At 41.1% G+C, this 12,581-nt stretch overlaps 1 protein-coding gene across 1 annotated transcript in view; it reads right to left on the bottom strand.

Moving 5' to 3' along the window:
- prkdc (protein kinase, DNA-activated, catalytic subunit) overlaps window positions 1-12,581 on the bottom strand; it is a 50,201-nt gene that overhangs the window by 25,151 nt on the left and 12,469 nt on the right. The window contains exons 21-41 of the mRNA XM_061217111.1: window positions 12,183-12,342; window positions 11,480-11,589; window positions 11,113-11,203; window positions 10,542-10,705; window positions 10,092-10,244; window positions 9,635-9,742; window positions 9,135-9,361; window positions 8,912-9,006; window positions 8,180-8,279; window positions 7,956-8,089; window positions 7,356-7,604; window positions 6,786-7,009; window positions 6,273-6,478; window positions 5,798-5,930; window positions 4,453-4,611; window positions 3,732-3,935; window positions 2,924-3,112; window positions 2,716-2,820; window positions 2,064-2,231; window positions 1,426-1,553; window positions 669-876 (exon numbers count right to left, since the gene is read on the bottom strand). Coding sequence (XP_061073095.1) covers window positions 669-876; window positions 1,426-1,553; window positions 2,064-2,231; window positions 2,716-2,820; window positions 2,924-3,112; window positions 3,732-3,935; window positions 4,453-4,611; window positions 5,798-5,930; window positions 6,273-6,478; window positions 6,786-7,009; window positions 7,356-7,604; window positions 7,956-8,089; window positions 8,180-8,279; window positions 8,912-9,006; window positions 9,135-9,361; window positions 9,635-9,742; window positions 10,092-10,244; window positions 10,542-10,705; window positions 11,113-11,203; window positions 11,480-11,589; window positions 12,183-12,342 — 3,315 coding nt within the window. The remainder of the gene's footprint in view (window positions 1-668; window positions 877-1,425; window positions 1,554-2,063; window positions 2,232-2,715; window positions 2,821-2,923; window positions 3,113-3,731; window positions 3,936-4,452; window positions 4,612-5,797; window positions 5,931-6,272; window positions 6,479-6,785; window positions 7,010-7,355; window positions 7,605-7,955; window positions 8,090-8,179; window positions 8,280-8,911; window positions 9,007-9,134; window positions 9,362-9,634; window positions 9,743-10,091; window positions 10,245-10,541; window positions 10,706-11,112; window positions 11,204-11,479; window positions 11,590-12,182; window positions 12,343-12,581) is intronic.

The raw sequence follows: 12,581 nt of genomic DNA, 5'->3' as shown, positions 1-12,581 counted from the left end.
ACCAGTATCTACATGACTATGCATTGCACTGCTGCCACAAAACTGGCTGATTAGATAATTGCATGAATAAGTAAGTATAATAAAGTAAAAATGTTCCTAATAAAGTGCACGGTGAATGTATGTGGAGAACTCATGTATCATGTTACTGGCCGTCTCTGTCACAGATTAAGATCTGCCAGACGTGCCCTCAGACAGCATGATTCTATGCAAGCTGAATGATCAACACATCGTCCCTGATGCATATACTGCCAATCACTTCCTGTACCTCAAAGTACTAGACACACTGAGCAACATACTTTTCAGAACAACAGGTCAACCATTTTAAGTTTGCTGCAGCTAATTGCAATTAGCCATCTACCCTGGTATCTCAGCTTCAGCTAGTTGCAGGTAGCCATCTACCCAGGATCATAGCTGTAGCTATTTAGCAAGAAGCTATCTACACAGGAATCATTGTTATAGCAAGTAGCTATCTACCCCAGTATCATGGCTGTAGCTAGTTAGCTAGTTGCTACCTAACCAGGAATTTCAGTTGTAGCTAGATAGCAGGTACCCGTCTACCCAGGTATCTTAGTGCAGGTATATTTGGTGTTATTGTTATTAAAACTGTCATGCTGTTAATGGATTTAAATATTATGGACAATTGTTTCCAAAAGTATAAAAGCAGGTACCTTCATGAACCTGGCCTGTAGAGTTGTCATGAGTTCTGCAACATGAGAGGTGAAGAACTTGCGGAGGGCGTCAAGGCTGCAGTGTAGTATTAGGGGAAGCAGTATCCGATCCACCACAGCATCACATTTGGTGTTGGAAGAAGGCCCTTCCCCGTGGAATGTCCTGTAGATTGTGTCGAGCAGCAACACCTGTCGTTCACAGTTCGACCTGTAGGCAAGTGTAAGTTGACACAAATTGAGAAACAGCCCTCTCATTTTGCACTCCTGATAGCTAAGATGCTCACACATTTTCCTGTTGAGCAAGCCATTTTGAAAGGAATCATCATTTGTCAGGGTAGTACTGTGTCCTGTTGAAACAGTTCCTTACTAAACTGTTACTAACTAAAAATACATTGAAAATACTGCCAATTTTATTATTATTTTTATTTTTTTTACATATTAAAGAAAATGTAAAAAAAAAGTCTGTTTGACTGCTTTGCCGTATGGCCTACCAATAATTATAGTGTCATTCTGACTTTACTTGCTGTTCATTATATGTAGCTGATGGTGTTTGGGTAAACTGGTGCTCAGGTTTTTCACATTTTCATGACAGGTGCCTGACACAAAAATGCACTTTGAAAAGATTTCCAGTAGCCGATATTATATTGGTAGAGACAGGTTGTTAAAGTTACCTACATATAAATTCATATCATGTGCAGATAATACTGTGTTTGTCTGACCATCTGAAAATACTGAAGTCTTTTAGGCATTGACTCACCGTTTTGCAATTTTGTGAAACGCAGTCTGGAACAGCTCCTCCAGAATGTGTCTCTCGTCACGGCACAGCACTTCCGCCAGGATTTTCAGCAGCACAGGACTCTGGGAGAACTCCAGGGCCTCAAGAAACTGCGAGAGAGGGGTGGGGGGCAGAAAGTGAACAGGTTACTCCCTCATACTATGCTTATACACCAAATATAACAACATAACATACAACAATTTATCATATACAACATTCAGGACATACAAATTTACTTTAAAAGGTAATTAAACTAATTTGTTTCAAGTTTTATTAAATGCATGGTCACACCTGCATAGCCTAACATGTCCAAATTCTGCTGGTAAAATAAGAAACCTGTACATTTGCTTGCACAAAATTACAAACATTCCTCGACAAAACCAAGTGTGTGAATACAGGATAAATGGGCACAAATTTTTTTTTTTTTTAAATGTAATTTTAGCAAATATGTCTGGAAACCTTATCCAATGTCTGATGAAACATTTGCAGTACAGGAATTTGGAATTAATAAACTCCTCTCTGTTAAAGCAGTCAGCCCAATAACTGTTCGGGGTACCAGTGAAATTCTTATCCTCATAAAGCAATGCGTAGTTAATTTGTAATTATGGAGTGAAACTCACTTTCTTGATGCAGTCAGCATAGTTGTTGAACTCCAGGGAGCCCCTGGGAAACTCGTCGGACTGCATGGGGAAGTGGGACGCAACAAGCAGCTCCAGAGCCTTCTGCAGCTCTGCCAGCGGTCCCTCCGGCAAAGAGGTAAAAAACGGAAGGACCAACAACGTTTGGGTCTGAGAAAAAGAGACAAACATGCAGAATGAAGCACAAATATTACATTGGTGACAATCATATCTGGACTGAAAATTTCCCACCATCTGCCCATACAAAAATAAATTAGTTTGAGTAAACCTCACTGCCCCCCTGAATGACATATGTTTCCCCGCAGCTCTCCTGAATCACCCTATGTGACTTCCTAGTCAAATAAAGGTTATATATTCAACCTGAGTGCCTGAATTGCTTCTCCCATTCAACAGTCTACTGTAAGTGTATTTGACTGACTTCTGCCCACAGCCTGTTTTATCACTCCTATGCTAATAACACAAAATTCCCTCCTTCCAATAAACACCACACATCTCAACTTGCTAACAAGGCACCTCAAGCTGGTCGGCCAATCACTGCTTGATGCCCAACTCGTCTAAAACACTGATCCTGTAATTCCCAGCTAAGTTCTCCTCACCCAAAGAAGATGCAAATGAAAACATAGCAGCAGCTTACCTTGAGGTTCAATGGCAGGACAGTGTCAGTAACAAGGCTGGTGTATGTGGAGAAAACCACATTAAAAGCCTCATGGCTGGGGTTTGAGCAGATGGTGGAGTCTATCTGGAAAAAACAAATAAACACAAGGCGATGAAGTAACAAATTGTTTTCCAGTGCAATCCTACAAAAAGGGAGAGAATGTAAAGCTTGGCTGGATGATGGGTACCTGCAGCATTTTAGACAGCAGAGTTAGGGTGGCCATCTTGCTTTCCGGGGAGGAACCAGCACCAGTCCACCACGGACGCAGGAAGTCCCAGCTTTTCAGTATCTGCCCCACCAGCCTGCTTCCCTGGCTCTTTGGCTGTGACCGCTCCGGAAAACTTTGATCCAGCATTCCATTCAAGAGGACGCTGACCTACGGGCCCAAACAAATACCTTAAGTAACAGTGAAACACTCTCAGTAACAAACACTATCAGTAACAGTCAAACACCATCAGTAACAAACATAATCAGTAACAGTCGAACACCATCAGTAACAAACATCATCAGTAACAGTCGAACACCATCAGTAACAAACATCACCAGTAACAGTCAAACACCATCAGTAACAAACACCATCAGTAACAAACATCATCAGCAACAGTCAAACACCATCAGTAACAAACACCATCAGTAACAATCAAACACCATTAGTAACAAACATCATCAGTAACAGCAGCATAAGTCCATATACCTTTATAAGCTCCTCATTACATTCTATTACATGTTATATTACAGAATTACATTGATTACATTACATGCAATGTGATTACACTGTATGTTATTTGGCTGACATGCAGTTGATTACAATAAGCAGGAGACAACTCCAGCCATGGAGCAATGTGTGGTTATCATGGCTACACCGGTGATCCAACCACCGACCTTGCGGTTCTCGGTTATGTACCTTACCATTACTAGCTACAGGCTGCCCCACATCACACATAACCACAAAATCATAAGCACATCGTTCAATAATTGTTCTAGAATGATCTTACCATGCTGGAGTTGATGGTGGTCATCTTCATAAGCAGTGGCATGGTGACATCCAGGTTCTTCAGCAGCTCAGAATTGACAGTGGTCTGAAAGAGACTGTAGAAGTACTCTCCGTGGGCAAAGCTGGTGTAGTTCCGAGTGGAACTCTCTGGCAGAGGTACCGAGAGCATGGTGGTATTCAGCAACAAGTGCACGACTTGCTCGCCCTGAAAGGAACACACATTTGAGTCCTGTGAGAACAACGTATGAAATGCCATGGGGAGAAAACTCATGTCCTGATTTACTCAAGCAGCAAAGACTGCTGGAGTCATTTTGCACTCAATACAACTTAATACATCTCTACAGCTTGCTGATTAGCAACAAATGCTTGGCGAGTTAACATAGTAGAAGAAAAGGTTCTTGATTAAAATGTGTATTTTTAAGCTCTGTTGTTGTTCAGTAACTGTGAGAGACGTTGTGGTTTGGAGTTTTTCCGAATGAAAATTTTTGAGAATTTATTACCGTAGAGGTCCATTATACATCACAGTAAAATGCGTCTGAAAAGTCAGCAAATCACATCTCAGGGAAACTATCTGGATGGATGGATGGATGGATAGTGTGGGAACATACTGTAATCTCAATTTTTGGTGAACTGCCACTCGACATTCTTGATCAAAGAAATCCAATTGCAATTCCGGAAATGGAATAACATCTATATAATGTCTAACATCTAAAAAATCCCACCTGTCCTCCTAATGAGAATGCCAGCTGGAGCAGCCCATTTGCCAAATTCCTGCTGTTCACATCCATGGTAGGGAGAGCCTTCCTCTCTTCGCTGGGGCCAATCCCCTTATACACTCCTGACAGAAGCCTGGATCCCAGCACCTTGTCAAGACTGGAGCCCTTTTTCAAATGAGGCACACAAATTAGATGCAAATAAATAATTGCCTTTGCGTTTGACCATCAACTTTTCATATTACACCATTTTATCAACTAGTATACAAGAACTTTGAGGAAGTACTGATGATGTTATTGCTTGATATTGAAAATATTATCTTGTCATACAGTAGGCTAGCTGCAATAAACCCTGGGGCTCTGGTAATGATATATTGCATATGGTATATGCAAAAATACTAAAATACTAAATGTATATTTGGAAGATATGTTTACTTCAATGAAAAGTCATTTTTCTTCAATATTAAATCAACTTTATATCTGTCACCTAAGAAATGCCCACTATAACTACCAAAAGTAGGTGTAATGTTATTTTATTTGTAATTTCTTGTTTTGAAAACATGCCATTTTGCCCAGTTAGCTAGCCAAGTGATCTATACCTGTCTATACCTCTGAAACTGGTTTTATGACCAATAATAATGCTTGTCTCCATTACATGGGACCATTACATGGGTGATTTAAGGGTAATTTTCTTAATTGATTCTTAATTGACAATGTGTGTTAACCTTTTATTTTTATCCTTTTCACTATTAGACCACTTTCTGAATTAAGTGCTTTCTAGGAGTCTTTCTCTGTCTCTCTCCCAGCAGACAGCTTTTGACCTTAATGTCTCTGCTTCTCTTGGAAGGGGGTAGCTAGCACATTCTGGTCTTACAGCAAGGTCAACAAGGGGTATTCAGAAGACAAAATACTGAGAAATGTTAGTGCCCAGCTTCATGTCTTTTTGATTTGGTAAAGCCCCCTCTTCTGGAAAAGTGTGTATAAGTGTAAGATATCTGATTCAAATCAGAAAGCCGGTATGCTTTCTCACTTTCAGTCATTTCTTTGCAAATGAAAACAAAAGTTAACTCAAGTATAGCTATTGTTGTTTTTACTGGGATCTGTTTCATCAGACGATGCTCACCTGTGAAATATTAAAAAGGGCATTTTTCCCTACCAGTTGACATGGATTTTGCTTAGTCTCATCAACTGTACGTTGCTCTGGATAAGAGCGTCTGCCAAATGCCAATAATGTAATGTAATGTAAAATTTTGGAAACTCCTAGAAATTCAGTGCAACTTCAGGTAACCTCCAGACAACAGACAACGTATGCACTGCATTATTACATTTTTAGGTAATTCCAGCATAGTCCTACCTCACTACACAGAATGGAGGACAGGAGTCCAGCTCGATGCAGCTGCTTGCAGGCAGACAGAATCAGCCGAAGCTGTTCATGACCAGCGCGGGCCTCGGGGTCAAACAGATCCAGATCAAACAACTCTTCCACCCTGAGGAGAAAAATGTAATTAAATACATCTCAATGCTAAATGTGTACGATCTTAAATGCTAAATGGACTTAATTTATATAGCACTTTTATTCAAAGCGCTTTACAATTGATGCCTCTCATTCACCCATTCACACACACACTCACACACCAACGGCAACTGGTGGCCATGCTCGGCACCAACTTTGGGATCAATTGGGGGTTAGGCATCTTGGTCGAGGACACTTTGACACACTCAGGGCGTGGGATTGAACCAGCAACCCTCCGACTGCCAGGAGACCGCTCTTACGTCCAAATCTTAGCAGTAATAAAATTAATAAAAGTACATATGAAATATTCACTGACCTTTTGAGAGACATTCTCTTCCTGATGCTGCTCTCCAAATTCTCTTTGAAAGGTGACGTCAACAGGGCCTTAAGGAGAGGCACACAGACCTCAGGCAAGTTGGTCATTACCTCCATATTTGCCATGTTGAACCCGATGGATGAAGGCTCGCAAACAATCGCAGCCACAAGCTCCACAAATGCAGAGTTTATGATCTCTGCAAGAAGCTGTAAAGAAGAGTTAGAACAAATACAATACGCATTAGATAATTACACATGAACATGGATTATCGGTTATAGTATAAATATAACTATAGATAGTTTTAGCTAGCAATGCAAAGCTAGGCTCTAAGAAATGTGGTCCAAGTGACTTTGACCATGGGATGATTGTTGGTGCCAGACAGAGAGGTTTCAATACCTCAGAAACTGCTGATCTCCTGGGATTTTCATGCACAACAGTCTCTAGAATTTGCAGACAGTAACGCAAATAACCACACATTAATTTACAGACATTTAATGTGATAAAATGAAGTACCTTCCAGAGGTTCTGCTGACCCTTAAGCAACACCATTGTGACAAACTCCATGAGGCGTACAATGATGGTGCCTTTGCTGTAGTTGTAATCTTCCCTTTCTTTGGGGCTGAAGAGGGCAGTTTTCTGTCCCACAGAGAAGCAGTTCTCAGCTGCCGAAAGGTCTTGCATAGCCAGTTCCGTTATAAAGAACTGAACAGCCTTCAAAAAGCTTGACTTCTTCAAACCTGAAAGGTAGCATTTCAAGTGAACTCAACGCTGTGAATTCAACAACAAGAGCTTTCTTAAATCACATCAAGCATAGTGGTTAAGGTACATGACAGGGACCCATAAGGTCGGTGGTTCGGGCCCCAGTGTAGCCATAATAAGATTCACACAGCCCTAGGGCCCTTGAGCAACCCTGAGCTTTGATCAAGCCTGCATTGCTCCAGGGGACGATTGTCTCCTGCTCATCTAAATCAACTATAAATTGCTTTGGATAAAAGTGTCAGCCAAGTGACACGCAATCCAATGTAATCTAAAATCAATAACGCGAGTCGGTGAAGTTCATGCACCCATGCAGTAAAGCCTTACCCAGCATCTCCTGGGGCTTGATGAGGTGGAGCCCAATGAATGTATTGTAGCTGTCCAGAGCCGCTAGCAACATGTCCATCCACTGCAGTGTGGCCCTTAGGCTGAAGGGCCCCTCAAGGTCTCGAATGGTGGCTTGGGCCTGCAGTCCACACAAGCCGGGGGACCCCCCACCCTCAAAAATACCGATTAGGAAGTCCTCACCCTCTTGCTTCAAGAGATCCTCAAGCCATAATGTTGGGTTTTTATTTCCTAGAGTAGCAGGATGGTGATTTAATGTAAAAATTTATATTAAGACCCATGCCAATGACATAAATGCATAAATAATTATTGCTACAATGTACATTTTAGGACACTACCAAACATGTGTGCGTCAGAGAACTTCCACAATCCCTAATTATGGACTGGCTTCACCATCCGTGAAAATACCCTGAGTTTCATAGGAACTTCTTAAAAACTTTCCATAAAGGAGACAATATAATTTGGATAGATATCAAAGCTTAAGCTACATAAAAATATACAGCTTCTGCAAATGTATGACACGTCACGAAAAAGGTACTGTATAGCACCATGCAGACATACAGCAACATGGAAACTACGTACCTGGCAATAAGGGCACAAATTCATAGAACAGTTCCATGCACTTGTGTCTGCACTCAGTTTGAGGACGTCCACATTGCAGCAAGATCCATTTTACAACATCTGACAAAGACACCGTTTGGAGTGGAGGGAAACCCCTTTAAAAAATATGACAGGGCAGTCTTAGAGCGAGGCCGATGAGGGCAATACACTAAACTGGCAGTCATATAAAGAATCCTGGCTCAAACCTGGGAGTGCGTCTCTTGGCAGCCTGGTTGAGAGAAGCAGCCTTGTGTTTGATGATTCTCTTCAGGTGGTCAATGGCTTCCCCACACTGCTGCAGTGTCCCTGCATACATAAATACATTGTATTTGTTGTTGAACAAGACAGATTTCCCAAGAAATGTATCCTGAATGCTCTATATTAAAATCTATATACGCACTCTAATTAAAATATGGCAATGTGCACTTTAACCACATGTAATTTTTTTTTCGTACAGAGGTAAAATAATAAATGATGGGGGCTTGTCCCAAACATTATGGAGGGCACTGTATGTCCACAGCCAAGTGTTGCTATACATGTAATTCAACATATTTAGAACATATTATGCCCCAGGAGTGACTCACAGTGACTCACAGCACAGCAGTGACAGTATCTCACAGACTATGAGTGCATTACAGCAATTGTACAACAGTTTTACCAACACCTTTATAAATAAAAATAAAAAAACTTAAAAAGCGAAAGTAACTCTGATTCATTTTAATGACAGAACAGAGTATTCTGAAGTTAATGATATCTGTCATACAATTAATCAACCGAACGTATACATGACGGTTTGGTTTTGCTAATTTGGGAGTGGACTTATCATGAGATAATGTCACACCTTTGAATGTCTTTTAGCCAATCACAATGTGAGATCAGAACTAACTGTTGTATAAGTGTAAGTAAGTATAAGTAATAGGTGGGGGCAATGTTATTACCTAAAGACTTTTCATCTGTGTGTGCCAGAGACAAGCTTTCCACGAATATTCCCAGAACCTCAAAGACAAATTGATCCACCAGTGCATTCTCCTCCCTGCAGATACAAATATTACACTTATTTATATAATAACTTGACAATAGAAAAATAGTTATTTACAAAAGCACACCATCTAAGAAACCAGTAATGAACACAAACCCGAACTGTAAACATTCAAAATTAACCTGAACTGCTTGTAGATGCTGTTAAACGCCAGTGCGGCCCCCATTCTCTTGAAGACATTGGGGTGCAGGGCAAGGCTGTAGATGCGTTTGAACAGAGATTTAATGTTAGCAGGGCTCTTCTCCTGCTGCTTGGGCGTGGTCTGCTTAATAGACCATTTGAGGAACTCCTGAATGCAAAGGCCACAAAGCTCCCTGAGGGTACTGTCGAGTGGGTCAACCACGCCGTCCTGTGTTTGAGAGCACACATACAACCCAAAACCATTAGCTTAAAACAAATGTACAGTATTTACTGTATACATTTAGGGCCCAATCCCAATGTGTATTTCTCAAAAACACTAAATTCAAATACTGCATTAAAAATGTACATTTCTCTAAAGCACTACATTCAAAGCGATACACTTAAAAAAACATTAAAACGCACAAATCTGCTGCTGCTGCTTTCAGTTATTCAGAGTACCTGGTTGCAGGCATTTAGTAAGACACAACAGAAACATATTCACCAGAATGGCTTCCAGTAGCAATACTGTGTCCTCGCTTTCAAACTTTTTGTTGTTGGTGAACCAGTGAATGATCTGCATCACCAAGGGCTGATACAGCTGCCTTGTTACCTGAAACAAACATTTTAAGACAACATTGTTTACATGGTTTCAATCCTTCACTCTCCAACTGAGCAGGTGTGGGATGAGCTTTCTGGCACAAAATGGCTGCCGTTGCATCACCCAGGTGGGTGCGACACATTGGTGGTGGTTGAGGCAAGTAAAACGCTTTGAGCCATTGGCGGGTGAGAAAAACGCTATATAGATGAATTATTATAATTATTATTATTATTATTATTAACGGTCCAGCCCTTAAGAACATCATACATGCAAACTGCACCCATTATACAGCATTCAGAATGAAATGCTATTCAGTCACACTCAGTTTCACAGACAAGGCTGCCTGTTCACGTTTGCTTACCTGATCTACATCGCACGCCAGGCGAAGCAGCACTGGGAACACACGCTTGTACAGGTTGTGCATGGGAGGCGTTGACTTCCCCCCCTCTGGGATCTGAGAGGCCTTACCCAGCATGTACACCACCAGGCTGTGGAGCAACTCACAGGCAGCCACCTACACGGGTCACAGTCCAATCATATTTACAGTTACAGACTAGCGATCACCGTCACAACCAATCATACTTATTGTTACAGACTGGTCTGAACTACACTAGACACAAAATCTTCAGCAAAATGGAATGTTTTGGTTTTTGTCCGATATACCACAGATTCCCTAGTCTGAACAGCCCAATCATACTTATTGTTACAGACTGGTCTAAACTACGCTAAACACAAAATCTTCAGCAAAATCCATTTCAAGGTTTTGGTTGTTCTCCAATATACTGCAGATTCCCTAGTCTGAACAGCATACCTTTGTTTGCCTGTTGCTTGTGGATAAGGCCAGTTCTGTTATTTGTGGCAAAAAAGTGTCCAGGTAGATTATCGGCTTAATGTCAGCAAACGGCACCGCAAAGCTGAGAGTCTTTTCAGAGTCCCAAGTAACACACTTCTTCATCATTTCCTCAGATGATGTAGCTAGACAAAACAGGATCAATTAAAATGTAAAAATATATAGAGTATATAATTATGCACCCATCTTATGATTGTCAATTTCAAATAGAGAAGTGTGAAACAAATGCTACAACACAAATGCTGCAAAATGCAAAACCTACAACAAATATTAATACTCATGTCACATTGCAGATAAACCACATACTAGTGAACACTTTAAACGAGGAGCCACTTTTCCAGCAATAATATTTCATTAATATTTTGCTGTGAATCTAAAATACCCCAATCGGTTATTGGTTCAGTCATTGCAAGACCCAGTGTTAACAACAGACTGTTAACAGCTTCCTTTAGAAAGCAAATGAATGGATGCATTTACTACAAAAGGCAAAATGAGCGCTAAACTGGCACACTAAAGCACTTTCGGTCAGCACCTGTCACCAGACTCCTGTTCATCTGTCCACCCAAGTGCCCCAGGAGCTGCACCACCCTACGCCTGACCAGCACACTGGGGGAGTCTTCCTCCTGACAGCAGAAATCACACACGACCTGTTATCACACCGCTTATAAACAGGGACAAACAGGAACTCAATATTTAATACATTTAGCTATCATTCAGAAAAATTAAATGTCCCTGATTGATGGATTGATGGATTGATGGATTCACAATAAGCATCTAGTGTCAGTAAAAGCTTCATTGAAATAAACATTCTATACAATATCAATGTCCTCAAATCTCTGATGTGAGGAAAATAACTGCCAAAACAGCTGAGGCACAACTGAAAGAGTCTAATCCCTTACCGGCGCCAGGCGTTTAGATTTCTTCAGCAGTCTCATCAGGAGTTTACTGTACCCCTTTTCTCTCCCAGAGGACACACTCGACATGTCCCAGTTCTTATTTTCATTCTCGTCTGAAAAATGGATTTATGAGTATGTATTTACAATAAATAAATCCATTTTACCTGTAATATACTGTATATATCATCCAAGGGGCATAATTAAACAAGACAGACAAAAACAAGGAAAACATGAGAATAAGGAAAATGGGTAAGTATTTTCAAAGATTCTGAAAGCCTTCACTGCCATAACAGGAACAAGCAGTAGCATCCATGTTAGGGAAATTTCTGAAGAAAGGCTTGGGTCTCAACAGCAGATGCTCAGCCACACTTGTTCTGACCCGGTATTACATCATACCCTCTTGTACCATACGCTCTTCTGCCTACTACAGAACCGTCCTATGAGCATGCTATATATTTCAGAGAACAAAAACACTGGTGCAACAATTCAAAATGAAACACAGTTCCAAACGTGACCAGAAACGATGTAAGATTTTCAGTCTATGTTTCCGGATTCAAGACGATTCAACAAAAACACGGTCGGACGCTATGAAAATTAAGATAGGTGGATGATTTAAAATACACATTTGCTAATGTTTTTTTAAAGCTACATATGCTCAAGATAAAGTGAAGGATCGAGGCACAGTCAATGGAAGAGCTTGTCGCACCATTTGCAGTGGCAGTTTTGAGGTAGCTGTCCAGGCAGGGCAGGACCTCTCTGTAATAGGGCTGCATGAGGTCCCGGGGCAGGCCGGAGGACCATTCCTCCAGGGCATCCAGGGCCGCGATGGCCAGGGGAGGGTGGCTCAGACCCAGCCTGAACGCTGCCTGTGGGTTCAGAGGGCTGGCATTAACACTGCTTAAAGTACGCGCAACACAAGCCTCCTGTAAGATAACAATTTCCCTTACGCAAGGGATACTCCAATAAGAGTGAGGTTTGTGAAAAACATATTTAGAAGCAAATATTTTCAGACATTCATATTATCCATAATCCCACATGTAAATGAGGTATTTGCAGACTGACTTGACTGTCCGATTGTCGGGACGGGATTAAAGTCATGAAAACG

This window comes from Conger conger, chromosome 13 (assembly GCF_963514075.1).
Source record: "Conger conger chromosome 13, fConCon1.1, whole genome shotgun sequence".
Classification (NCBI taxonomy): domain Eukaryota; kingdom Metazoa; phylum Chordata; class Actinopteri; order Anguilliformes; family Congridae; genus Conger; species Conger conger.
Note: the sequence above shows the minus strand (reverse complement) of the source record. Positions and strands in the feature narration are given on the sequence as shown.